Source organism: Hyperoodon ampullatus (assembly GCF_949752795.1).
Source record: "Hyperoodon ampullatus genome assembly, chromosome: 4".
In the NCBI taxonomy this organism is placed as follows: domain Eukaryota; kingdom Metazoa; phylum Chordata; class Mammalia; order Artiodactyla; family Ziphiidae; genus Hyperoodon; species Hyperoodon ampullatus.
In genome coordinates, this window is record NC_136917.1 from 19,512,909 (window position 1) to 19,533,974 (window position 21,066).

Sequence of the window (21,066 nt, forward strand, 5' to 3'; positions counted from 1 at the left end):
AGGAGGAAACTGTGGCTCAAGGAGATTGGATAACTTGCGTGGAAGTCACGTGGCAAATAAGGAGTTAGGGTGACATTAGAACCCAGCTCTGCCTCTATCCAAATTCCAGGCTTTTTCCAACATTCCTGGCTTCGATCAAATTAAAGCAACATGGTCAAGATGAAGGTTTTAAAATAGGGATCAGAAGCCATTTGGCAGCACATACGTGCCTGGCACATAGCAAGTGCTCAGGAAACAGCCCTTTTCCATCCCTTTCCATGCGGTACCAGGCACTGGGTCTTGGCCTCTGGCTGATGGTACCTGATGCCTGAACCAGGGTGACCGGTCGTTTATCCAACTCCACTGCCCTGCCTGTGCAGAAGCTTCTCCCATCTAACCCCCAACTCTTCTTTTTGCAGGTTGCCACATCTCCCCAAGCCAGGCCTGCCTGAAGTGCTGCATGCAAATTTGGCTGCTGGCTAGGGCACTCTAAACAGAGTTGTAGGCATGGACTTCGTCATGAAGCAGGCCCTTGGAGGTGAGGCCCTAGCCCTGCACCCCATGCCCACTACCCAGTCCAGACCCAGGTGGGAGGGGCCTCAGCACACCAGGCCCCCCCATCCCCAGCCTTGCCTCCATGACTCTGTCGTCTTTCTCCCCAACCCATCCCCCACAGGGGCCACCAAGGACATGGGGAAGATGCTGGGCGGAGAGGAGGAGAAGGACCCTGATGCACAGAAGAAGGAGGAGGAGCGGCAGGAGGCACTTCGGCAGCAAGAAGAGGAGCGCAAGGCCAAGCACGCGCGCATGGAGGCCGAGCGTGAGAAGGTCCGGCAGCAGATACGAGACAAGGTCAGCACCACACCCTCTTGCCCATCCTGGAATGTAGGGGGTTAAAAGGGTCTCCCAAAACCTCGGGCTCCCTTGAATCCCAGCTCTCACCTTAGACCTAGTTCTCTCTGAGTCTCACTCTTTTCATCAGAAAAATGCGTGTCAAGGAACACTTCCCTCAAGGACCGTTATGGGGATTAAAAAAGGTAGTGGTTATAGTAAGTGCTCCCTAATGTTTGCTGCTACAGGTCCACAACCTTGTACCCGAAATCCTGGAGACCAAACAAGTTTGGAGCCCAGAATTTGGGGATTTGGGGAAAGTACTATAGTGCCCTGAGCACTGTTATGTGTCACTCCCAGTGAGTTTGCAGCTGCCACCCTATGCCAAACAGTTCAATGCTTGTCTGCTCGCACTGCAATAAATCAAGGCTATAAGTAGCCTTCCATCAGTTCAAGTCAAGTTTTGTAACCAAAATTTGGCCCAAAGCATGTGGGAGAACATTCAGTTTTCAGATCTTGGAGGATTTCAAAGAGCAAAGAAATTATGTGGGCAGGTATTAATTTTAAAGGAAACCCCATGCACCATCTCTCTTTTATTGAATACCAACTGAAGCCAAGCACAATCCCACAAGGAAGGTGCCCTTATCTCCATTTTATAGATGAGAGGACCCATGGGCTCACAGGGAGTTCCCATGAGCTGCCTCAGCCACATGTGCATGACCTTGAGATCCAGCTCTCTCCTTGCCCTGTTCATGCTCCTCTCCACCCTCCCCCTCCCCAGTATGGGCTGAAGAAGAAGGAGGAGAAGGAGGCTGAGGAGAAGGCAGCCCTGGAGCAGCCCTGCGAAGGAAGCCTGACCCGGCCCAAGAAGGCCATCCCGGCAGGCTGCGGGGACGAGGAGGAGGAGGAGGAGGAGAGCATCCTGGACACGGTGCTCAAATACCTGCCCGGGCCACTGCAGGACATGTTCAAGAAGTAACCGGCCCTCCCACCGCATCCCCACTCCACTTGTTACTATTTTTTTTTTTTTGGTTCTTTCTTTTCTTTTTATTCATTTAAATCTCAGTTCTGAAGGGGAAAACCTCAGTTGGCCTCTGTCCCCTTTCCCTGGCCAGAGGCTCCTCTCCCTCAGCACTCTTCACACTCCCTTCATCCCAGGGTGTCCAGCCTCCACCTCACTCCCAAGTTGCTTGAAAAGAAGAAGACAGCTTTTCTCCAGCAGGGGGTATTGAACCCAGTACAGGAAGCACTAGGGGCCCCCTCCAGAAGCCTAAGGTTTGTGCTGGTGTGGTAATCCCCATACATTCCTTCATGCGCCCCACTGCCAGGAGGACCACTGTCCCCAGCCAGCCAAAGTAATGACACATTCCAGCCCTGCCCAGCATGCTGACCTTTGGCCTCTAAACCCCAGTGGGCCTCGAGGTCAGGGCAGGGGCGTTGAGTGGCCTGGCTCTGAGGAAGGGAGTCAGGGTAAGTCTGACCTGTTAGGGCCTAGCCTGAGGCTGGCCTATTCTGTTCTGGCCAGGCCTGGGTCTGGGCAGGAGGCTGGGGCTCTCCTTCTTTCCTCCCTCTGATGACACCCAGTCTAGGAGCATTCCTCTCCCAACCCCCACCTGAAGAGGCCTAGCCCCTGCCAAGCCAGTCCCTCCAAATGGATCCTCTACTTACTTTAACTCGTCTATGGAGGGGCCCCAGGGTAGGGCAGCCCCTTGTTTCTCCCCCCCACTCCACTTAGGTCCTGGAGCCCCACTGCCAGGCTGGGCCCGGCTTGCCCAGCCAAGGGGCTGCCCAGGCCCCCCAGAAAATACTTGGAGCCATTGGGCAGCGATGGCCCATGCCATGGGACTCCCCCATTGGTGCAGCCAAGCTGCCCCCATTCTTATCCACCCCATCTTCCTCACCTTGTCCTGTTCATGTGCTTCCAGGGCCCCACGGTCCACAGGAGGACTCTTCCTGGCCAAAGCCCCAAACTTTTTGGGAAAAGCCAGTTCCCAGTTGACAGAAGGCATCTGTTCTTTCATCTTATTGGCCAAGAACAAACTCTCCTCTGGGATGTGTGAGACTGGCATTTGTTCCCCCCACCCCAAATTGTCAAGACCTCCTTCTCAGTAAGTTGTGTGAGAACTGGGAAGCCATGGAGCAAATGAGAGAGGAAAGTGTTTGTCCAGGCATGCATGAATGTGCATGGCAGAGACTGCATCAGCAATTTTATGTCCAGAGATTATACATATAAGCCTATGATTAGAGTGTCTTGAGATTGTGTGTGTGTTAGTCATCATCCCTGTGTGATGTATGTTAGGCAGCCTTGTGTATGTATGCTTGTTTGAGGTGGTAGGTATGAGTTGAGATTGTGTCATATGTGTGTGCTAACCATCTCATATGTGTGTTAGAGCTTGCATGTGTCAGCTAGTATCTTCATTTGTTTTCATAAGTAGCATGTATGTCAGGAGTGATGAGAATGTGTTAGATGTTGTAGAAGTATGTGTTTGAGAGGGTTGTCAGATATGCTGAGACTGTTGTGTGCATGTGTTTGGCTCTGAAAAGGCAGTTGTGTGCAGGACGTGTGCTTGGGGAGAAGGAACATAGGTAAGATGACCCCTCTTGGCCCCCAAACCACTAGTCACAGATGGCCACATCCAAGAGGAGACCTTGTCCTTGGCCTAGAGTCCTCCTGCCCTTGGGGGGTTCCTGCCTGAAGTCCTCAGAAGTCCACTGGGACAGACCCAGGCAGTGCCCCAAGAAGCCATGCTGGGCCCCCACCAGGGCCTACCCCAAAAGCAGGGGATAGGGAGGGGGCGACTTGCCTGCCCCGAAGCCCCTGCCCCATTGGCCCCAGTTTGCATTCTGCAGGTTTTCCATTTTAGTGAATTTATGCTTTTATTTCAGAGAGAGACATGGATCTTCTCTGTCTGTTTCCAATAGTTAAAGCCATATCAGTTAGACTGCAATACTTTAAAGATGAGAAAAAACAATCCATATGTTTAGGGAACCAGAAAAGTCCCCTGGTCTGTCCCTTCTCTGGGGAGCAGCGCCTCAGCAGCTCCAGCTCCCCGGACTTGCCCTTCTCCCCTGCCCACACCCCCTCCCCTGTGCCCCTGTGTCCCGTCCCCCCAGGGGGCCTGTGTCTGTGTCTGTGCCTGTTTCTGTGATGGGGAGCCACCTTGCACCCCTGTTGTCTGCTTGTCTGTTTGTATCTGTGATCCTGGGCAGGATGGTCATTCTCAGGAGCCCCGGGGTCCTGGGGCAGAAACAGGCAGGGCCCAGTCCTGGGCCCCAGGCCTCCCCAGACCCTGTGTGTAGGTCCTACCTGGACACAGGGGTGAATCCCAAATGTTCGGAAAGGTCTCCCTCTTGACAGGGGCCCGCAGACCTCAAAGGCGGTGCCAGGGCACAGAGAGTGCCAGATGGACAGTGAAGGCCAAGGCCCAGGGAGCTTCAGATGAGCAGGGGAACCTAGCCATGCAAGACATCCCAGGCAGGCCTGAGGAACCCCAGATCCCCAAGCGGCACCCCTCACAGTCTTCACAGCCCCTCTGCACCCCCAGAGCAGGCTCAGGGCTTTTCCCATATGAGAGTGCCTTCCAGGCTGGCTGGCTTAGTCTGGTGCACATCCTGGACTCCTTTAGACTCCTCCAGCCTGCTTCTGAGCAGGACGACTGGAGGTTTTCCTGGAGGCAGGGACAGGGGGAGAATTTCTGCCTGGGGCATACCACCATAACTCTTGGGTCCAGGGGAACACGATGACATCATTCCTGACACAGACCTTACTGTGGAGAGAGGCTAATATGTGGCCCAGAGAGGATGTCATGTGCAAACACACTTGTGGGAGCACAAAATATTTGTGAGGTGTTCTAGCAGGGAAGGGATGGTCACATGAAGTACCTGGGGTGGGAGGTGTATAAGGTGGGAGGGAGAAGAATGTGTCACACACAAATGGGGCAGTGTGCATGTGACACACTTAGGAGGTGGGGCAGGGAGGGAGTGGCCCCAGAATTCAGCATGCGCACACACAACATACAAGGGAGACATCCCCCAGCTAGGAGAGCAGGAAGAAGCAATCATTGCATGTGGGTGAAGGCAGAGCAAAATGCTCGCTTGCCAGGGGCAGCCACTGCTGTGCTGTGTGCCTGGGAGCCGACCACCAGAGAGAAGGGAAGTGCTGCTCTGCATCTCCTGTGCTGGGCACTGGCAACGTCCAGAATTTCCACACAGGTACATCCTCTGCTCCAGGTCCAGAAAGTGTCCTTAACTACAAAAGTGTCTCCTCCAAAGGCAAGCAGGAAGTCAAGAGACCCTCCCAGCTGTGAGAGAGGGAGAGAGCCAGAGAGAGAGAGAGAGAGGGAAATAGGAACAGAACAGAAGTTCTTCAGTCCAGGTCCCTCTCAGGTGGGACAGCTGGTGGACAAAGCAACCTCCCCAAAGGCTCAGAGCTAGAGTAAAATGGGGTGGACCATCAGCCCCGGGAGCCCCTGGCGCCCAGCCAGCAGGGTTGGCCATCACCACCACCGAACTGCTCCGTCCTTCTAGGTTCCTCAAACCCTTGACTGTACAGGGGGCTGGGGGTCAGACTGGCTCAGATGACGGGACATCTCTCAGGTCTGAGGACATGACTCCTCCCACATGTCCCCTGCTCTCCTCCCCACTCCTATGCCCCATCCTCTTCACTGGAAAGAGAATGAGAGGTGCTCCTGCTGGCCCTCGGGTGGGGATGGGGGTCCTACTGAGACCCAGGTGAGGACGACCATCCTGCTTGCGTGGGGGAATCCATTTCCCACTGTGCTATGTCCTTGTTGCTCTGCTTCCTTTGAATGTGTCAGTGCCTGGGGGGAGGGGAGGGGCAACCCCCATGCCCCCCTGAACCTGACCAAAAGCCATGGCTGTTGCTCCCCCTTTGTATGACGCAGATGCTAAGATGTACCAAACCAACCATGACAACAAAGAAAAGACCTTGTACAGCAGCTCTCGGTCTGTCTGTCCTCTTCTGTCCATCGGCACTGCCAGAGCTACATGGGATGCCAGCTGAGAGGAGGGGGGCCAACCCACAGCGCTAAAGAGGTCCCAGAAAACCTTCAGTTTTACCCTTGCTTCTGGCCAGGACACTCTGGCAATGACCCCAGAAACCAGCCAAGGCTAGAGTTAGGACTGGCCCCAGAGATTCAGGGCCACTCACGTCCTGCTGTTCAAAACCAACTGACAATCCCAGGAACTGGTAGTCCAAGCCTGATTGTAACACCCCACACCCTGTCTCTGGCCACCCTTCCCCCAAGCCCCGTGAGTGTGGCGTCCTGACACAGAGTCAAGTCACATGGGTAGGCGAAGGTCTGTCATTGGTTGTCCCTCCAACACTGATGGAGTTCCTACCTCTGCTAGTCTGTGTGCAGGAGGCTGGGGACACAGAGAGAGGATGCATTGCTCCTGGACACAGACACATCCCAGACCTTGTTGAGGAGTCAAGAATAGACCACACTCGGCTGCCCCCCACCGTCACCATGCCTTAAGCTAGGCCTCTTCTCTCTGCTTGCATAGGCACCTCTCATTCCCCACACACTGCTCTCCTAGCCTGTATCTCTTCCCTTCCACCCATCCTCTCCCCACCACCCCACCCCGCCTAAAAGACTTATCTAAAATTCAAACTTAACCATATCACTTCCCTGCCCAACACCCTTTAATGGCTTATAGGACAACGTCAAAATTGTCAAAAAGGCCTGTGTGATATGACCCCAGCTGGCTGGGTCCAAGCCCACCTAACTCTGCTCCAAGCTCCCCCAGTCCCCACACATACCAGCTGTTTCGTGTTTGCCTGTTCTGTCCTCTCTGCCTGAAATGAAAGGGACCCTTCCCCTTTCTGGTGTACTCCCAACTTCTCAAGATCCAGCTCCGATGGCACCTGCTGTGTGAAGCCCACCCTGACATAGCCCTGTCTCCCTGTCCACAGCAGAGTTTGTTGCTGTGTTCGCACAACACAGAGCATCATGGCTGAATGCTCAGACAGTGCTGGGTTTGCTGGTGGGTTCTGTCACCTAGTAGAGTCATCTTGAAGAAGCCACTTAAGCCCTGTGAGTGTTTTCTTGTAAGTAAAATTGGATAAGAATTACTCTGACCTCCACTGTGGTTGTGAGGAATGAATGGGGTGCTGCCCGCATGCTCTTAGCACCATGTGCCAAGCATTCAATGAATGGAGGCACTGTGCAAATTCTGCTCTAATTGAGGTCCCTGCACATCTCTCTCACTAACTTGGGAACTCTATAAGGGCAGAGCTGGCTGGTACCCCAATGCCTCCCAGCATCTACCACAGAATCTAGCTTACATTGGGCGCTCAGGAACCCCAGTGCTGACTCAGCCACATGATCAATCTCCATCTCCTTTACTTGGTGGCCACAGCCACTTTTCCCTTAGCTCTCTGCACTTACTGGACAGTGCAAGAGGGGAAAACCGGACCCCTCCCTCTTCTATGCACCGACATCACTTCTCCTGCCTGTTCTACCAGATCTTCCCAGGAGCCTGGGCTAGTCCACTATGGGTAGCATGTCTCCTGGACTCTTGGAGTGTGCAATGGGAGGCTGTATTAGTTATCTACTGCTGCATAACAAATGACCACAAGCTTAGTGGCTTAAAAGAACACATGTTTATTACCTCACAGTTTCTGTGGGCCAGGTGTCCAGGAACAGTTGGGCTGGGTCCTCTGCTTCAAGATTTCTCACCAGGCTGCAGTCATGGTACAGGCCAGGGCTGAGGTCTCATCTGAAGTTTCAGCTGAGCAAGGACCACTTCCAAGCTCACGTGTTTGCTGGCGAGATTTAGTTCCTTTTGGATTGAGGCCCTCATCTCCTGGCTGGCTGTTGTCCAGAGGCTGTCCTCCATTCCTTGCCATGTGTGCCCCTCCATTAGGGCAGCTCACAACACGGCACCTTGTTTCATCGAAGTGTGTAAACCAAGAGGGCAATAGAGAGCATTGGCTAGTAAGATAGAAGTGTTATGTAACCTGATCCTGGAAGTGAAAGACCATCACCTTTGCCATATTCGATTGGTTAAAAGTCACAGGCCCCAACTACAGTTACAGGGAGAGGATTACATGAGGGTGCAAATACTGGGACAGGGATCGCTGGGGCCGTCTTAGAGTCCGCCCCCAGAGAGGCTGAGGCAACTCCTTCCCTACAAAGGAATAGGAGTTGAGCAGGGCCTCAGTGGAGCCAGACCTCAAACCTCTTCAGGCCCAGATGGTGGCGGAAGTGTCTCTGAGCTGGGCAGGGGCCAATGGCAGGCTCCCCTAGGGCTTCTGCAAGACTGAGGCCATTATCAGAGCTGGAGGTTGGGCCCCAAGTGCCTTCCTAGGCTGGGAATTGGAGAAAAGGGGCTGATGAGGGCTTCAGGATTCCCTGGGAGTCCATCTGTGTACTCCACCAGCATGCCAACCACAGTCCTCCCAAGGTCCAGGTCCCTCCTCAGTAAGCAACCGAGCCCCAGGCACTCAGATGATTCCTTGCTGCCCTTGTCTCCTCTCCTTTACACTCAGTAGCGCCCCAATGTGCCCGGGTGGGAAATGCCAGCATCCTCTCACTTTGGGTCCTGAATGTCTTCTAAAAGTCAGTTAAATCGTACTTACTGAGTTCCTACCACTTGCTAGGCACTGTACTAGGCACCAAGAACACCACTCAACAGGCCCTTCCATCCAGGAATCTACTCAGGCAAGTAAACAGGCCAGTTACCCATCTCACCATGTGCAGTGATACAGGCAAACCCGGGGCAGTTGAGGAAGGCTCCCTGGAGGAGGTGGCATCTGAGATGAGTCTTAAATGAAGAGGAGTCAACCTGGTGGAGAAGGAGGGCACTGAAGGCAGAGGGGCTGACATAGTCTGACATGGGTGGTGGGAGTAGGGGAGGAAGAGATGGGGGATGTCTGCAGGAACTTGAGTTCTTGGTGAAAAGCTGAGAGCCTGGGGATGTCCACTGGGGCAGGGCGGGGGACATCACATAGTGGAGCTTGGGCTCTTCCTGCAGGTCTTGAGCAAAGTGTGACATGATCAGATGTGCAGGTCGAGGAAGGTAATTAGGGCTGTGAGGAGGATGAACTGGGAGCCCAGGGAGGAGCTGGTGCAATGTCAAGGTCAGAGATGGTGAGGACAGACCTCAGGCAGTGGCAAAGGAGCGGGGAGAAGTGGGCAGATCAGAAGGCCATATAGGAGGGCAAATTATCAGGACTTGAGGATTGGGTGGGAGGGGTATGGAGGAAGGAGGGGTGTAAGCCAATGCCTGTGTCTCCATATTGTGTGGTTCCATTCTCCAAGATCTAGAACATTGGTAGGAGATAGATTTGGAGGAAGATAATGACTTTGGTTTGGGGCTTCTGGGTTTGAGGCGCCTGCAGAGAGTCCAGTAGGGAGTCTGGAGGGCAGGAGAAGCACAGAGCATGTGCTCAGTGGGATAGTCCTCAAATGGGGTGATGTCTTGACCATTTACTTCACCACAGGGATCAAAGCTACACGAAATCAAGAAACCTGAAATGGGATGAGGATTTAAAGTCAAATCCATCCTCCCATGGAACTCAGGAGTCCCTCCTGTGCCATCTGTGGTAGAGGGCACTCTGCTTGCATTCCCCGTAGTGTGGGAGAGCTCCTTACAGTGGGACAGGTCCCTTCTTTCTCCAAAACTGAGAGCTGCCAGGAGGCAGGGGGTTAATGAAGCCTCGCCGGCATCCCATTAATTGACTGCAAAACTCTGCTTCTAGACCACTCACTTAGCACTTGTAATTAATTGGGGCTTCTTGCCTGATCTGAGAAGTGGTTCGATACCCCCCAAGGGCAATGTTTTCTTAGCTGGTATCCTCCAGCTGGAGCTGTCTCTACACATTGGCCTCTCCATAGTGCCCTGGCTATGAATGCAGACTCCTGCCCTTTCTTCCTCTCTGTGTGAGCTAGGGCAGGGCTCTCCCCCACTCCAAGCACAGAGCTGAGTAGTACAGGCACATGGTACAGGCTGAGTGGGTGGGGCTAGGGCTAATATTACCAGCTCCTTGGACACCAGGTCCAGGGTATCCATCCCGTCTTGGGACAGGCCCAGTGGTCTCCAGCCACATTAACTCCCCACTGCTCTCATAGTAAGAGGCACTTGGCATGACCTTGTCTACAGGAGGGTCAAGGCAGCCTACCTTAAAGTACAAGGGGGCATGGGGAGGGAGCTTCCACTTACTAAGCCCCTGCTACATGCTATCCACAGGGCTGATTGCTTTAAAGGCACCACCTCTGCTCATCCTGACAGGAATCTCTGAGGTCAGGATTATGCCCATTTTACTCATGAGAACACTGAGGCTCAGAAGTAGAGGCTTATAATGGGAATAGGCATAGGCTTTGGTTTTCAGACAAACATGGCTTTGAATCCTGATTCTTTCTGTCTGGTCTTGGGCAGATGGCTCAATTTGTCTGAACTTTGGTTTTGTTATCTTTAAAAAAAATATATTGAGTATAATAATGCTTAACCCCACTACCACCACCAGGTGGTAATTCTGAGGGAATTAAATAAAATAATGTCTGTAGGTCCCCTGGCACAGTGCCTGGCATGTAGCAGGTATCTAAAAAGTGACAGCCATTACTACAAAATGCTACTACTACTATGGGCAGACTGATGAAGACAAATAAGAAGAGGAGGAGAGGAAAGGAGGGAGAAGACATGGAAAGGAGAAGGAGAAGAATTAATTCCATAAAAATCCTCAAGTCATCCAAAGAGTAAATTGGGAAGCCTGGATTTAAAACCAAATCTTTCTCATGTCTTTTCACTGTAACACAAGACAATCTGAGAGGCAAGGGTCACAAGAGAGAAGGGAGGCAGAAGGGAGTCACTGCCTTTTCCAGGAAGCTCTCTTCAGCTCAAAAGACACTTAGCAATATGGGTAATTTGCATAACAAATTACCCCAAACTTAGTGGCTTAAAGCAATGAATATTTCTTTTCTCTCACAGTTTCTGTGGGTCAGTAATTCTGGAGTGGCTTGACTGGGTAGTTCTGGATTGAGGTCTCCAGTGAAACTGCAGTCAAGATGTCAGCTGGGGCTGCAGTCTCATTTGAAGTCTTGACTGGGGCTGGAGGAGCCACCTCCAAGACGGCTCAGTCACATTGCTGGCAAGCTGGTGCTGGCTGCTGGCAGGAGGCTCCACTTCCAGGTGGACCTCTCCTGAGGGCTTCTTGAGTGTCTTCACAATATGGCAGCTAGCCTCTCCCAGAGTGAGTAATCCATGAGAGCAAGGTGGAAGCTGCAACATCTTTCATGACCTAGCCTCAGAAGTCACCCACCATCACTTCTTCAATATTCTGTTGGTCACACAAACTAGCTCTGAAACAATGTAGGAGGACACAGGACATGGGTACCAGGAGGAAAGATCATTGGAGGTTGGGTGGGTGGGTGGGGTGGGGGGGCGGTGTGTGCATCTTGAAGGATGCCTACTTCACAATGCACACCTCAGCCCACCTTCAGCCACCAGTCAACCAACACTCCTTCATTTACCCATCCACTCAGCAAACTCTTCCCAAGGGCCTCCCCATGGCCAAACACTGGGCTAGGCACTGCTTTTCCAACCTGAATCTGTCATGGTCACCAGAGCTCAGAGTCCAGACACACACCAACACACAGCAAAGCGCTGTGAACAAACATTTGGATTTTTCCCTTCAGTCCTGGTTTCAAGCCTGGCTTGTAATGTTGAAGTCATTTGACCTTGAGCACATTATTTTACTCCTCAGGGCTTCCATACAACAAGATAATAATATCTGCACTGCCCAGCAATTGCAACAAATGTATTAAAATACCCAGCACATAACAAGTTCTCAATAAATGATGGCTAATACTTCCAATATTATTACTTTAAATAAATGGAGATTGCACTCCCAGATCTGGACAGCAGCCCCATCTAGGCTTCCCCTGCCCCCGAAGAGAAGATTGGGCTCTTGGACCCCAAGGCTGCCCCCTGGGTCCTGCCTGTCACCTCCTCCCAAAGGCCTAGCTGAGCCCTGCTGTGGCTCTGACAGCCAGAGGCTCCCTGGTGCCAGCCCTAATCAGAAGCTCCAGCTGAGACCTCAAATTGATTTGCCATCATTTAGCTGGGAAGCGAGAGCTCTTGACTCGCAGCCAAAATCCATTCTGTGATAGCAAAGTAATCACCTACATGGCGGGTGTCGGAAGGCTGTGATAGAGATCTAGGACAAAAAGTCTCCATCCTACCACCCAGAACCCGAGCCTCACTGCAGCTCATCTCTGGCCCCCCTCCCTCCTCCTGCCTGTGTGCGGGCTGCTGTGTGTGTCCTCACAAGGAGGCATGTGCCCCCCGCCCCACCCCCTCACACACCCACACCCACGCTGCATGTGGTCTAACGGAGTGAGTGGCTCTCAAATCTTGCAGAAAATGCAACTACCTGGGGATCCTTAAAAAAAATGCCAGTGCCTGTCTCAGGCCTCCAGACATTCTGATTCAATCGGTAAGGGGTGCACCCTGGGCATTGGGGTTCTTATAAGTTCTCCTGGTGGTTCTAATGGGCAGCAGAGTTGGCAGAACTGCTAGTCTCATGCACACAGCAGTGGCTTCACCTAGATGCATGTCCCTCCACATTCATTCAGTCACTCGCCAGTTGTTTATTGAGCACCTACAGTGTGCCAGGCACTGTTCTAGCAGCTGGAGACACCACAAGGGACAAAGTTACGGCCCTCATGGCATTGATATTCTGGTCAAAGAGGCAGATAAGAAACAAAAGAATAAGGAAAATACATAATATGCTAGATGAGAATAAATGCTTGAAAGGTGACATGTGGCCAACGTCACATTTGTATGACACCTGGGTCACCCACACACCAGCTTATAGCAGCTACCCTGTCTACTGCTGACCAGCTTCTGACCCTCAGCCAAACCCAGACTGAGTCTCCACCTCAGTTATAAATGACCCCAACGCTCACAATGACCCAACCCTGGCCACACACTAAGCCCTGACACCAGACACAGGGTGAGGTTTAACCCCAGTGGCAGACAAACCCTAAATCTTAGTAGTCCCTGACCATTTGCTCAGGCCCCAAATTCTCCCATGAACCCAGTACTTCGTGTGGAAAATTAAGCCTCTCTAGCCCTGCTACAGACCCCAAACTTAGCCCTACTCTCTGAAACTTTCCTGACAAAAAACCTACCAGGTTTTCTAAGGATTCTTACTACTAGAATCTAGAGGCACAAGAAAACAGATGGACTAAACAGATGGCAATGGTTCCCGAGTGGTAAGGTTGTTGATGCTGGATGGTCCCTTAGAGAGCATCCCACCTCACCCCCTCATTTTACAGCCAGGCCCAGAGAAGTTAATAAGTAACTTGCTCAAGGTCACACAGTGAGTCCACAGCAGAACCAGAATGGGAACCCAGGCCTCCTCTCAATCCAGTGCTCTCTCTGACCTCCCCCACTCAGAGAGAGTAGGCAGTATCACTCATCTGGTAAAACAGTTCCCAGAATTTCCTTTGGGAACCCACTTTTCCCCTGTTCTCTACCCAGGATTTTGGTCAAATCCAATCCACGCAATACCAAGTATTCCCATGGCCCTGTGATCAGTTGTGGGCTAGACTCAGGAGCCAGGTAAGGCAAGGCTGAGACCCGGCAGCTTCTCTGGTACACTTACTTGAACCTGGGGACTATGGGACGGGAATGGCTGCTGCCATGTGGTCATCTCATGTGGGCTGAGGACTAAGCCAACCGGGGACGGAGAGGAGATTTGAGAGAAGAAGAGAAAAGGAGTTGCGCGGACATCCTCTGACCGCCTACCAAGCCATACCTAGAGGAATTCCTACCTATGCTTCTTTTTTAGCTTCATGAGTCAATAAATCCCCCTGTGCTTAAAACCAGTTGGGGTTGGGGTTCTGTTACTTGCAAGCCTGACCACTACAGACAGGAATCCCTTTCTGGCTCTCCCAGCAACTCTCTTACCTGCATCAAATCACCTGTTTTCTGACCCCACCTGCCCTTTGCTCTTGGTCTCCCCAACTCTCAGAGTTCCACAGAGCATCGTCCCTAAATGCACATGGTACTGCTTCTCCCTTCCTCCGCATTGTGAGGGGCAGAACAGTGTCCCCCCCACAAAGATGTCCACGTCCTAATCTCTGGAACCTGTGAATATGTTGTTACTTTAGACAGCAAAGAGGAATTAATCCTGCAGATGAAATTAAGGCTGCTAATCACCTGACCTGAAAATGGGAGATAATCCTGGATTATCCAGTTGGGCTCAATGAAATCACCAGGGTCCTTAAGAAGAAGGAGGCAGAAGGGAGAACCAGAGACATAGCGGCATGAGAAAGACTCAGCCTAACATTACTGGCTTTGAAGGTGAAGAAAGTGACCTTAAGCCAAGGAAAGCAGAAAAGGTCCCAGATGCTGGGAAAGGTAAGGAAATGGATTCTCCCCTAGGGCCTCCAGAAGGAACGTAGCCCTGTCCACATTTTGACATTGGCCCAGCGAGACTGAGCCCCATTGGATTTCTGATCTCCAGAATTGTAGGAGAATAAATGTGTGTTGGTTAAGCTGCTAAGTTTGGGGTGATAGGAAACTAATACACACATCAAAGGACCCTGATGTTGCATTAGAGAGATTGGTCAACATTCCATGTCTTCCTGTAGCCCTGGCTGAGCATTTACCATATACCTGACTCTAAGCTGGATGCTGGGAACAGCAAGACCAACGAGACAGTTGACCCCAGCCTTCCAGGTCCCCGCAGCCAGAAGGGGGTGGGGGACAGATCTGTAGTCAACTCTGATGGGCAGTGCTAAATGCCATGATGAAGAAGTGTGTGGGATGCTACGAGACCCCACAGTAGAGGCACCTAAACCTGCCGAAGATGGGGAGAAGGGACATGCTCAGGGAGCATTTCCTGGAGGAGTCAAAAGCTTAGCAGGAAAAGGCATTCCTGGCAGATGGAACAGCAGAATCAAAGGCTCAGAGTGTGAGGAAACATGGCACATTGTGGGACCTGGAGTATTCAAAGGGTTGGAGGAGTATGGAAGCAGAGGCTGCATTAGGGGCTGGGCTATATAGAGCCCAGAATGCCAGGATGAATATAGACTTCATCCACAAGTGTGGGGAGACACTGAGAATTTTGAGCAGGAGAAAGATATGGACAGGTGGCGTGGAGGGTCAACCAGAGGCTCAGAGACCAACGTGGACACTCCAGGAAGGAAGGAAGGGTGTGCGAACTAGGGCATGGCCATGGGGAAGGGAGCAGAGAAGGAGACACTGGAGAGCTACTGAAGAATGGAATAGGCTATGTGTGGCTTGCTGATGGCAGGTCCAGGAAGGAATGGAGTTGGGAATGACTCTGCATTTCCTTGTCTGCTCTAGTGGGAGCCCTTCTCCAAGATGGGGTGGCACAGAGGCAGAGCAGGCTTGAAAGGGTTGATGAGAAGAGGTAGAGTCAGTGGAACCTGGAAGTAGCCCCAGGAGATGTCCAGGAGGCAGCTGCTCAGAAGAGTCTGAGGTGGCAGGGGGAGGGGGGAGGGGGACATATGAGTCAGCACAGATGAACTTCAAGGCCCTACAAACCGACAGCCCAAGGGCGTGGTGGGAAGGGAGATGAGCAGAGGCCTGTCACTTAACAGATTTCTCTACAATATGGGAGCAGGAAGACGCCTCAGGACTACAAAGAGAATTGGCAGGGTACTCAGGGACAGGTGGGACAGGGACTGAGACTCCAGTGGACACTACAGCCCCCAGCCCAGCCATCATGGCAGCCAAGGAGCCCCCAGGATGGCAGTGCACCTTGGAGAGGCCTAGGGTCCAGATCTGGGGTCAATCCACCTCCCGGCCTGCATCCAAGCATGCTCAGGACACCATCCCTGCTGCCAAGGAAGTGCTGGTACCATGGTGACAGGTTTAGAGCCTGGAGAACCCCCAACCTCAGCCTTCCCCTCATATAATGAGAAGAAGGGGTTCCCTGGTCTGGACAGAGGCAGAGGCAAGCTCATCCCACCTCCCACAACTCCCATGGATGTTTTCTTCTCTCCTCCGCCAAGCTCGCCACCTTAGCGAGCATTTAATAACTGGCTGCCAAGTCCCCTGGGGACAGACTAATGAAGCTGCCTCCCGTCTCCTCCCCGGCCTGAGGCTCTGAGCCCCAGCCTACTCCCACCCCTCCTGTCAAACCTTCCACTTCCCCATTGAAGCACTCAGGCCTGGGGGTCTCCATCTGGGCCCCAAATTGCCAGGCTTTAGATGACAAAGGGAGCTCCAGGCTCCGGGAGAGGCCTCAAAATGAGGAAACTGTCTGGGGCAGGGGATCCTGGAGTCAGAAAGTCCCCGCCTCATGCTTGAGTGTCCTCAGAATATTTGCTGCATGAAAATATTTGCAGGAAACAGGCAGCACAGCTCACCTGCCACGTTTCTGGGGGCATTGGGCTATAAATGGGTCTTTGGCCCCCAGAACCTAAGGAGTCCCAGCTTGGAAGAGCCAGGGCTTGGATATTAAATGGATGTTTCTGCCTCCCAGTGTGTGACCTTGGGAGAAGCTTCCTAACTTCTTGGAGCCTTGGATCTCTCGTACGTAAAATGGGGACAATGATACCCCTCTACGCAGGACGGATGAAAGGAGGTCATATATGTAAAACACTTGACACAGGGCCTGGGGCACAGAATGTTTGCAATAAATTATATGCCAGAATGTTTCAAATTGCACTCCGTGGCAAGGTCAGGTGTCCAATCAGGATGTGGCTGTTGCCCTGGAAACATAGGTTTCTCTGTACAAAGGGTCAGTGGATGCTGCGGGGCTGGACTCCCCTCTCTGGCTTTCCCTAGGCTGGTTCCCGTTCCTCTAGGGGTTGATACTAATTCAGAAAACCCTTTTCCTCCTCTTGCTTAATCACTGCAAATCCCTGGAGGGCTTCATCAGGCGGAGTCGATGGTTGGGTCCATAGGTCATAGAAGCTCAGATCCTTCCATTCAACCTCCTTACTCCAAACTATAATCCGGACAGGGTGGGGAGGAAATAGGATGCTACCCACCCCATCCACGGGGCTGACTGTGACCTTGCCAGTACACTAGCAAGGGCTATGGTACCCCCAGGTGTGCTGCTGGGACCCTGATTACCTTCCCTAAAGGACTTCAAGGGCTTTCCTGACCACCTAACTTCCCTCAGCCTGGGTCATACAAGACCCATGGACAGGTCTGCCTCCACAAACCAGTCTGTGAGCTCCCCTGGGGTTCTGTGAGGAATTCCCACTAAGTTTGCCTGCAAGTCATCTCCCCTTCCTCTGGGTGCAGGACCCCAGTGTTACTTTGGAGAACCACTCCTCCTGCACTCTCAGCTCCCGTAGTTGTGGATGCCCAGGTCTGATCTGCGAGAGGCCCACACCCTCTGGCCATTTGATTGGTTCAGGGGTGGTCATGTGATCCGGGTCTGACCAGTGAAAGGACCCCATTCCCCTAGGCACAGTGATTGACTTGGCAATGGCTTGTGACCCAGGTCTGACCAGAGAGAACTCTACCTGGGGCTTTACCTGGAACCACCAGGAAAGAGGCTCCATCTCTCCTGTGCTGTGGCTGAGCTGGCCCAGTAATAGCCTTGAGCTGCCAGCAGCCATTTACCACCTATTGAGAAAAACCCACCTGGGAGGGCAGCTCACATAGAGGAGCTCAGAGCTGAGCTATGGTGAGAGACACTGGTTCGAGCCCTTAAGGCAGTCTCCTTTCCTTCAGAGAGCAAGGCCACCCCACATCCCACAGCAACCAAACTTGTAAACTCTGAGTTGCAACATGAATGAGTCTTGGGAGTGACAGCACTCACATTTTGAAATGAGCGTTGGCCATCAGGCTCAGAGTCAGACAGAACTGGGTGTGGGACCCAGCTCTGCATTCCTGTGTGCTTAACCTCGGGTAGGCCACATCTTCTGTATGAGAGGCAGTTATATTCTTTTTGAAATGGAGTTAATATCTGAAGGCAAGCCAGGAGACCCCATACTATTTCTTTGGTTAGAATATACTATGTCCACCTTGTGAACTCCTACTTAGCCTTCAAAACCCCATTTATTGTCACCTCCAAGCAGTCTTATCATTCCCTCTACTCTGCCCGCACAGAGATAATACGTATTGAGTGCTTACTATATGCCATGCAGTGTGCTGTTGCACGTAACCTGCACAATAATCCTAAAAGATGGGGACTAAAATATCCCTATTTTGCAAATAAGACATCAGAAACTCAGAGTTTAATTAACTTACCCATGATCATACCCTCCATTCTGGTTGTATCATTGTCCAGTTTGCTTCATTCTATTCTCCTCTCCCCACCCCCAGCAAGACTCTGAACTCCTGGACCTTGTACATCCCTGCATCCCTATCCACTCACCCTAGAGCCTCTACATCAGACGGAAACATCCACGCACATGCTGACGACCAAGAAAAACTCCTATTTATCTAGCCATTTTTCTCCCAACCTGCTTGGCCCTGACATTCACTGAGTGTTCCCAGGACAGACTAGGAGAGTGAACTCTAATGTCCCAGGGGCCCACTGGGTATGTAAAGAAGAAAGCTGGTGGCAGGGAGACTTCAGTTAATGGAGAACCAGCCCCTGTGGGTGGCCAGCATCTCTCTACAGATTTGGAAATATCTGCTGGATACATCATTAAGTGATCTTAAGCAAAGGCAGAACCTATTATAAATGAGAGTCAAAAGAATATCTAATTCTTATTGTATGTATTCCTTTAACAAAACTGGAAGGATACACGAGAATCTAATACAAGGGTTTATTTGTAGTGAGGGGTTGAGAACAGAGTGGATGGTGACACGTGCGGGAGTTTAGACTTTTCATTCTATTCTGTTTTGTACTGTTTTGATTTCGGAACTCTAAGAATGTATTGTCTATTTAAAATAAACAAATAAAAAATGTTAAATATCAAAAGAGGAAAGCCCCACTCATCTCCAGCTGACTGTTGCCATGCAAAGATGTGGGCCCTGCATTACTGGAGTTTGCAATTATTCAGAAGAAAACAGAATACAGGAGTTTAATGCGAAATAGCCCCATTTTTAAATGTTGGTAATTACTGTATTTCATCAATACAGCACATATTTTCACATGGTAAAATCACTGAAGTTGGGGTTCATCTTGCAATTGCTGGTATGTCAGTGTTTGTGAGCTTTCCTTCCTTAATGGCACATAAAATAGAAGCACACCTTGCAATCAGTATTATAGTACGTTTGATGAAATAATACAGTAATGATAACGTAAATACATGTTTTAAAACATTTGACAGCCAAAGAGAGCATACCCGAGGGCCAGACAGGCTCGGGGCTCCTGGGCCTGACTCCCCTCAGCCATCCAGTTCTGTGCTACCTTGTCCCGTGAACACAATGGGGCTGGCTCCTCAGCCACCCCTGGCCTCTCACTGGAGAGGGCCCATCAGCCACCCCCACCAGGGCCCAGCACTGTGGCTAGGAAAAGCAGATGCTAAAAAATGTGTACTGAATAGGATGCCAGACTGTCAGAAAGAATGATTTAGAGACAAATTGGAGTTGGAGGTGGCCTCTCAATCCACCCACATTCAGCCTCAGTCCCTGGATCCAGCCTGACGTTTCCCAGAATCATGGCGGGTAGGCCAGGCAGCCACACACACGTTTCCCATGTGAGACACATTCTTGGACTCAGCACATGCCCCTACATAAGCAAGACCAGTCTGATGTCCTTCATCCCCTAGATAGAATGAAAAAGATCTTCCCAGGTGGAGAGGGCATGGATACCTGTTTGTGTTTTTGTTTTTGTTTTTAACTAACATCTCCCTTTTATTTTGCTCACAGTTTCTCAGTTTTCCTTTGGGAAACCTCCTCTCCCCAACTTCCCATCGAGAGAGGCTGACCTCATCCCCCTAGCTCTAGGGATGAGCACATGACCCAGGCCTGGCCAATGAGTGTCAGCTCTGGGATTTACCCTAGAACTATTCATCACTGGGTGGGATGGGGGTGTGTGTTTGACTGCCAATGTTGCTGAACTGGCAGGATGTGGGCCTGGAGCTGTTGGGGGCCTTCTGTAGCTCCACAGGACCAGACTGCCTCAGACTGAAGCCAACACAGAGGAAATCAGGACTTTGAGATGGAGAGACAGGTATGTGAGTGTGGAGAGAGAGATTAAGACCCATCCTGATAACATCCTTTGAGCTCCTGGATCCATCCATTCCTGAAGTCTATGCCATCTTCCTAATTATGTGAACAGTGCATTTCTTTTATTACTTAAATTATTTTGAGTTGAAGTTTTATCATTTGTAAATATCCTCAAATAACCACCTATAAGGTATGGGATATTTTATGGCGCCTTTAACAATTAGCCAAACACCAGCTAAGGACTTTTTCATCTTTATTTTACGAATAAGTGAACTCCTTGGGGGTAGATACTGTGATATACCACTCAGGTACCCCTTTAAGAATAAAGGACCTATGACCCCAGCTTCAGAAAGTGCTACCATCAGACAGCCTTCAGCTATCAGCACCTTCAGGGATTGCCTCAGGAGAAGAGGGTCTTCTCACCTAAGGTGACACCCTGTTCCCAGGGTTTCCCACATCCAGTTACTGATCAATATGGGGGGTATAAAAGCCAGGCCCTTTCACCCCAACTCAAGACAGCTCTAAAGGTATTCAGCACGTACCACCTACAGAACTCACCCCATGGTCAGCTGAGGCTTCGAATGGCAGAGCATGGCAGCCCGACTCCCCTCTCTGCCCAATTCTGCTTCTGTCCCTTCCCCTCCGCAGGTGTTGATTCTAAGAATAATTCTAATTAAATATCCTACATACTGAATTCTGTCACAGAATCTGCTTTTGGAGAGCCCAACTTGTTACACACAGTTGGTACCAAAAGTGGGTCAGGAAAGCAGACACTGGGATGAGAGTTCAGAGCTGAATCACCTGCTACCCAGCTGGCAGTGCTAACCCGCCTCACAGATAGCCCCTGGCCTGGGTGATAAATTAAGATGGCAGACTGGAAAAGAGAATTCATTAACTGGTGTGATACATTTGAGAAATATGGTGGAAACAGTAATTATCAGGACAATTGAAATTGGTGGCTGTTAAACCCAATTGATCTGGAAAAAGATAACAGAGCAGAGTGTGGTTAATCAGCAATTAAAAGCTAAATGGGGGGCTTCCCTGGTGGCGCAGTGGTTGGGAGTCCGCCTGCCAATGCAGGGGACACGGATTCGTGCCCTGGACCAGGAAGATCCCACATGCCACGGAGCGGCTGGGCCCGTGAGCCATGGCCACTGAGCCTGCGCGTCCGGAGCC

At 51.4% G+C, this 21,066-nt stretch overlaps 1 protein-coding gene across 1 annotated transcript; it reads left to right on the forward strand.

Annotated features, from left to right (window-relative positions):
- Positions 1-486: 486 nt before the first annotated feature.
- Positions 487-1,789, forward strand: CPLX2 (complexin 2; the record flags this gene model as incomplete). Its single annotated transcript, XM_079702090.1, has 3 exons — positions 487-517; positions 656-831; positions 1,592-1,789. The coding sequence occupies 3 exons, from the start codon at positions 487-489 to the stop codon at positions 1,787-1,789; spliced, it is 405 nt and encodes a 134-aa protein (XP_079558216.1).
- Positions 1,790-21,066: the final 19,277 nt, after the last annotated feature.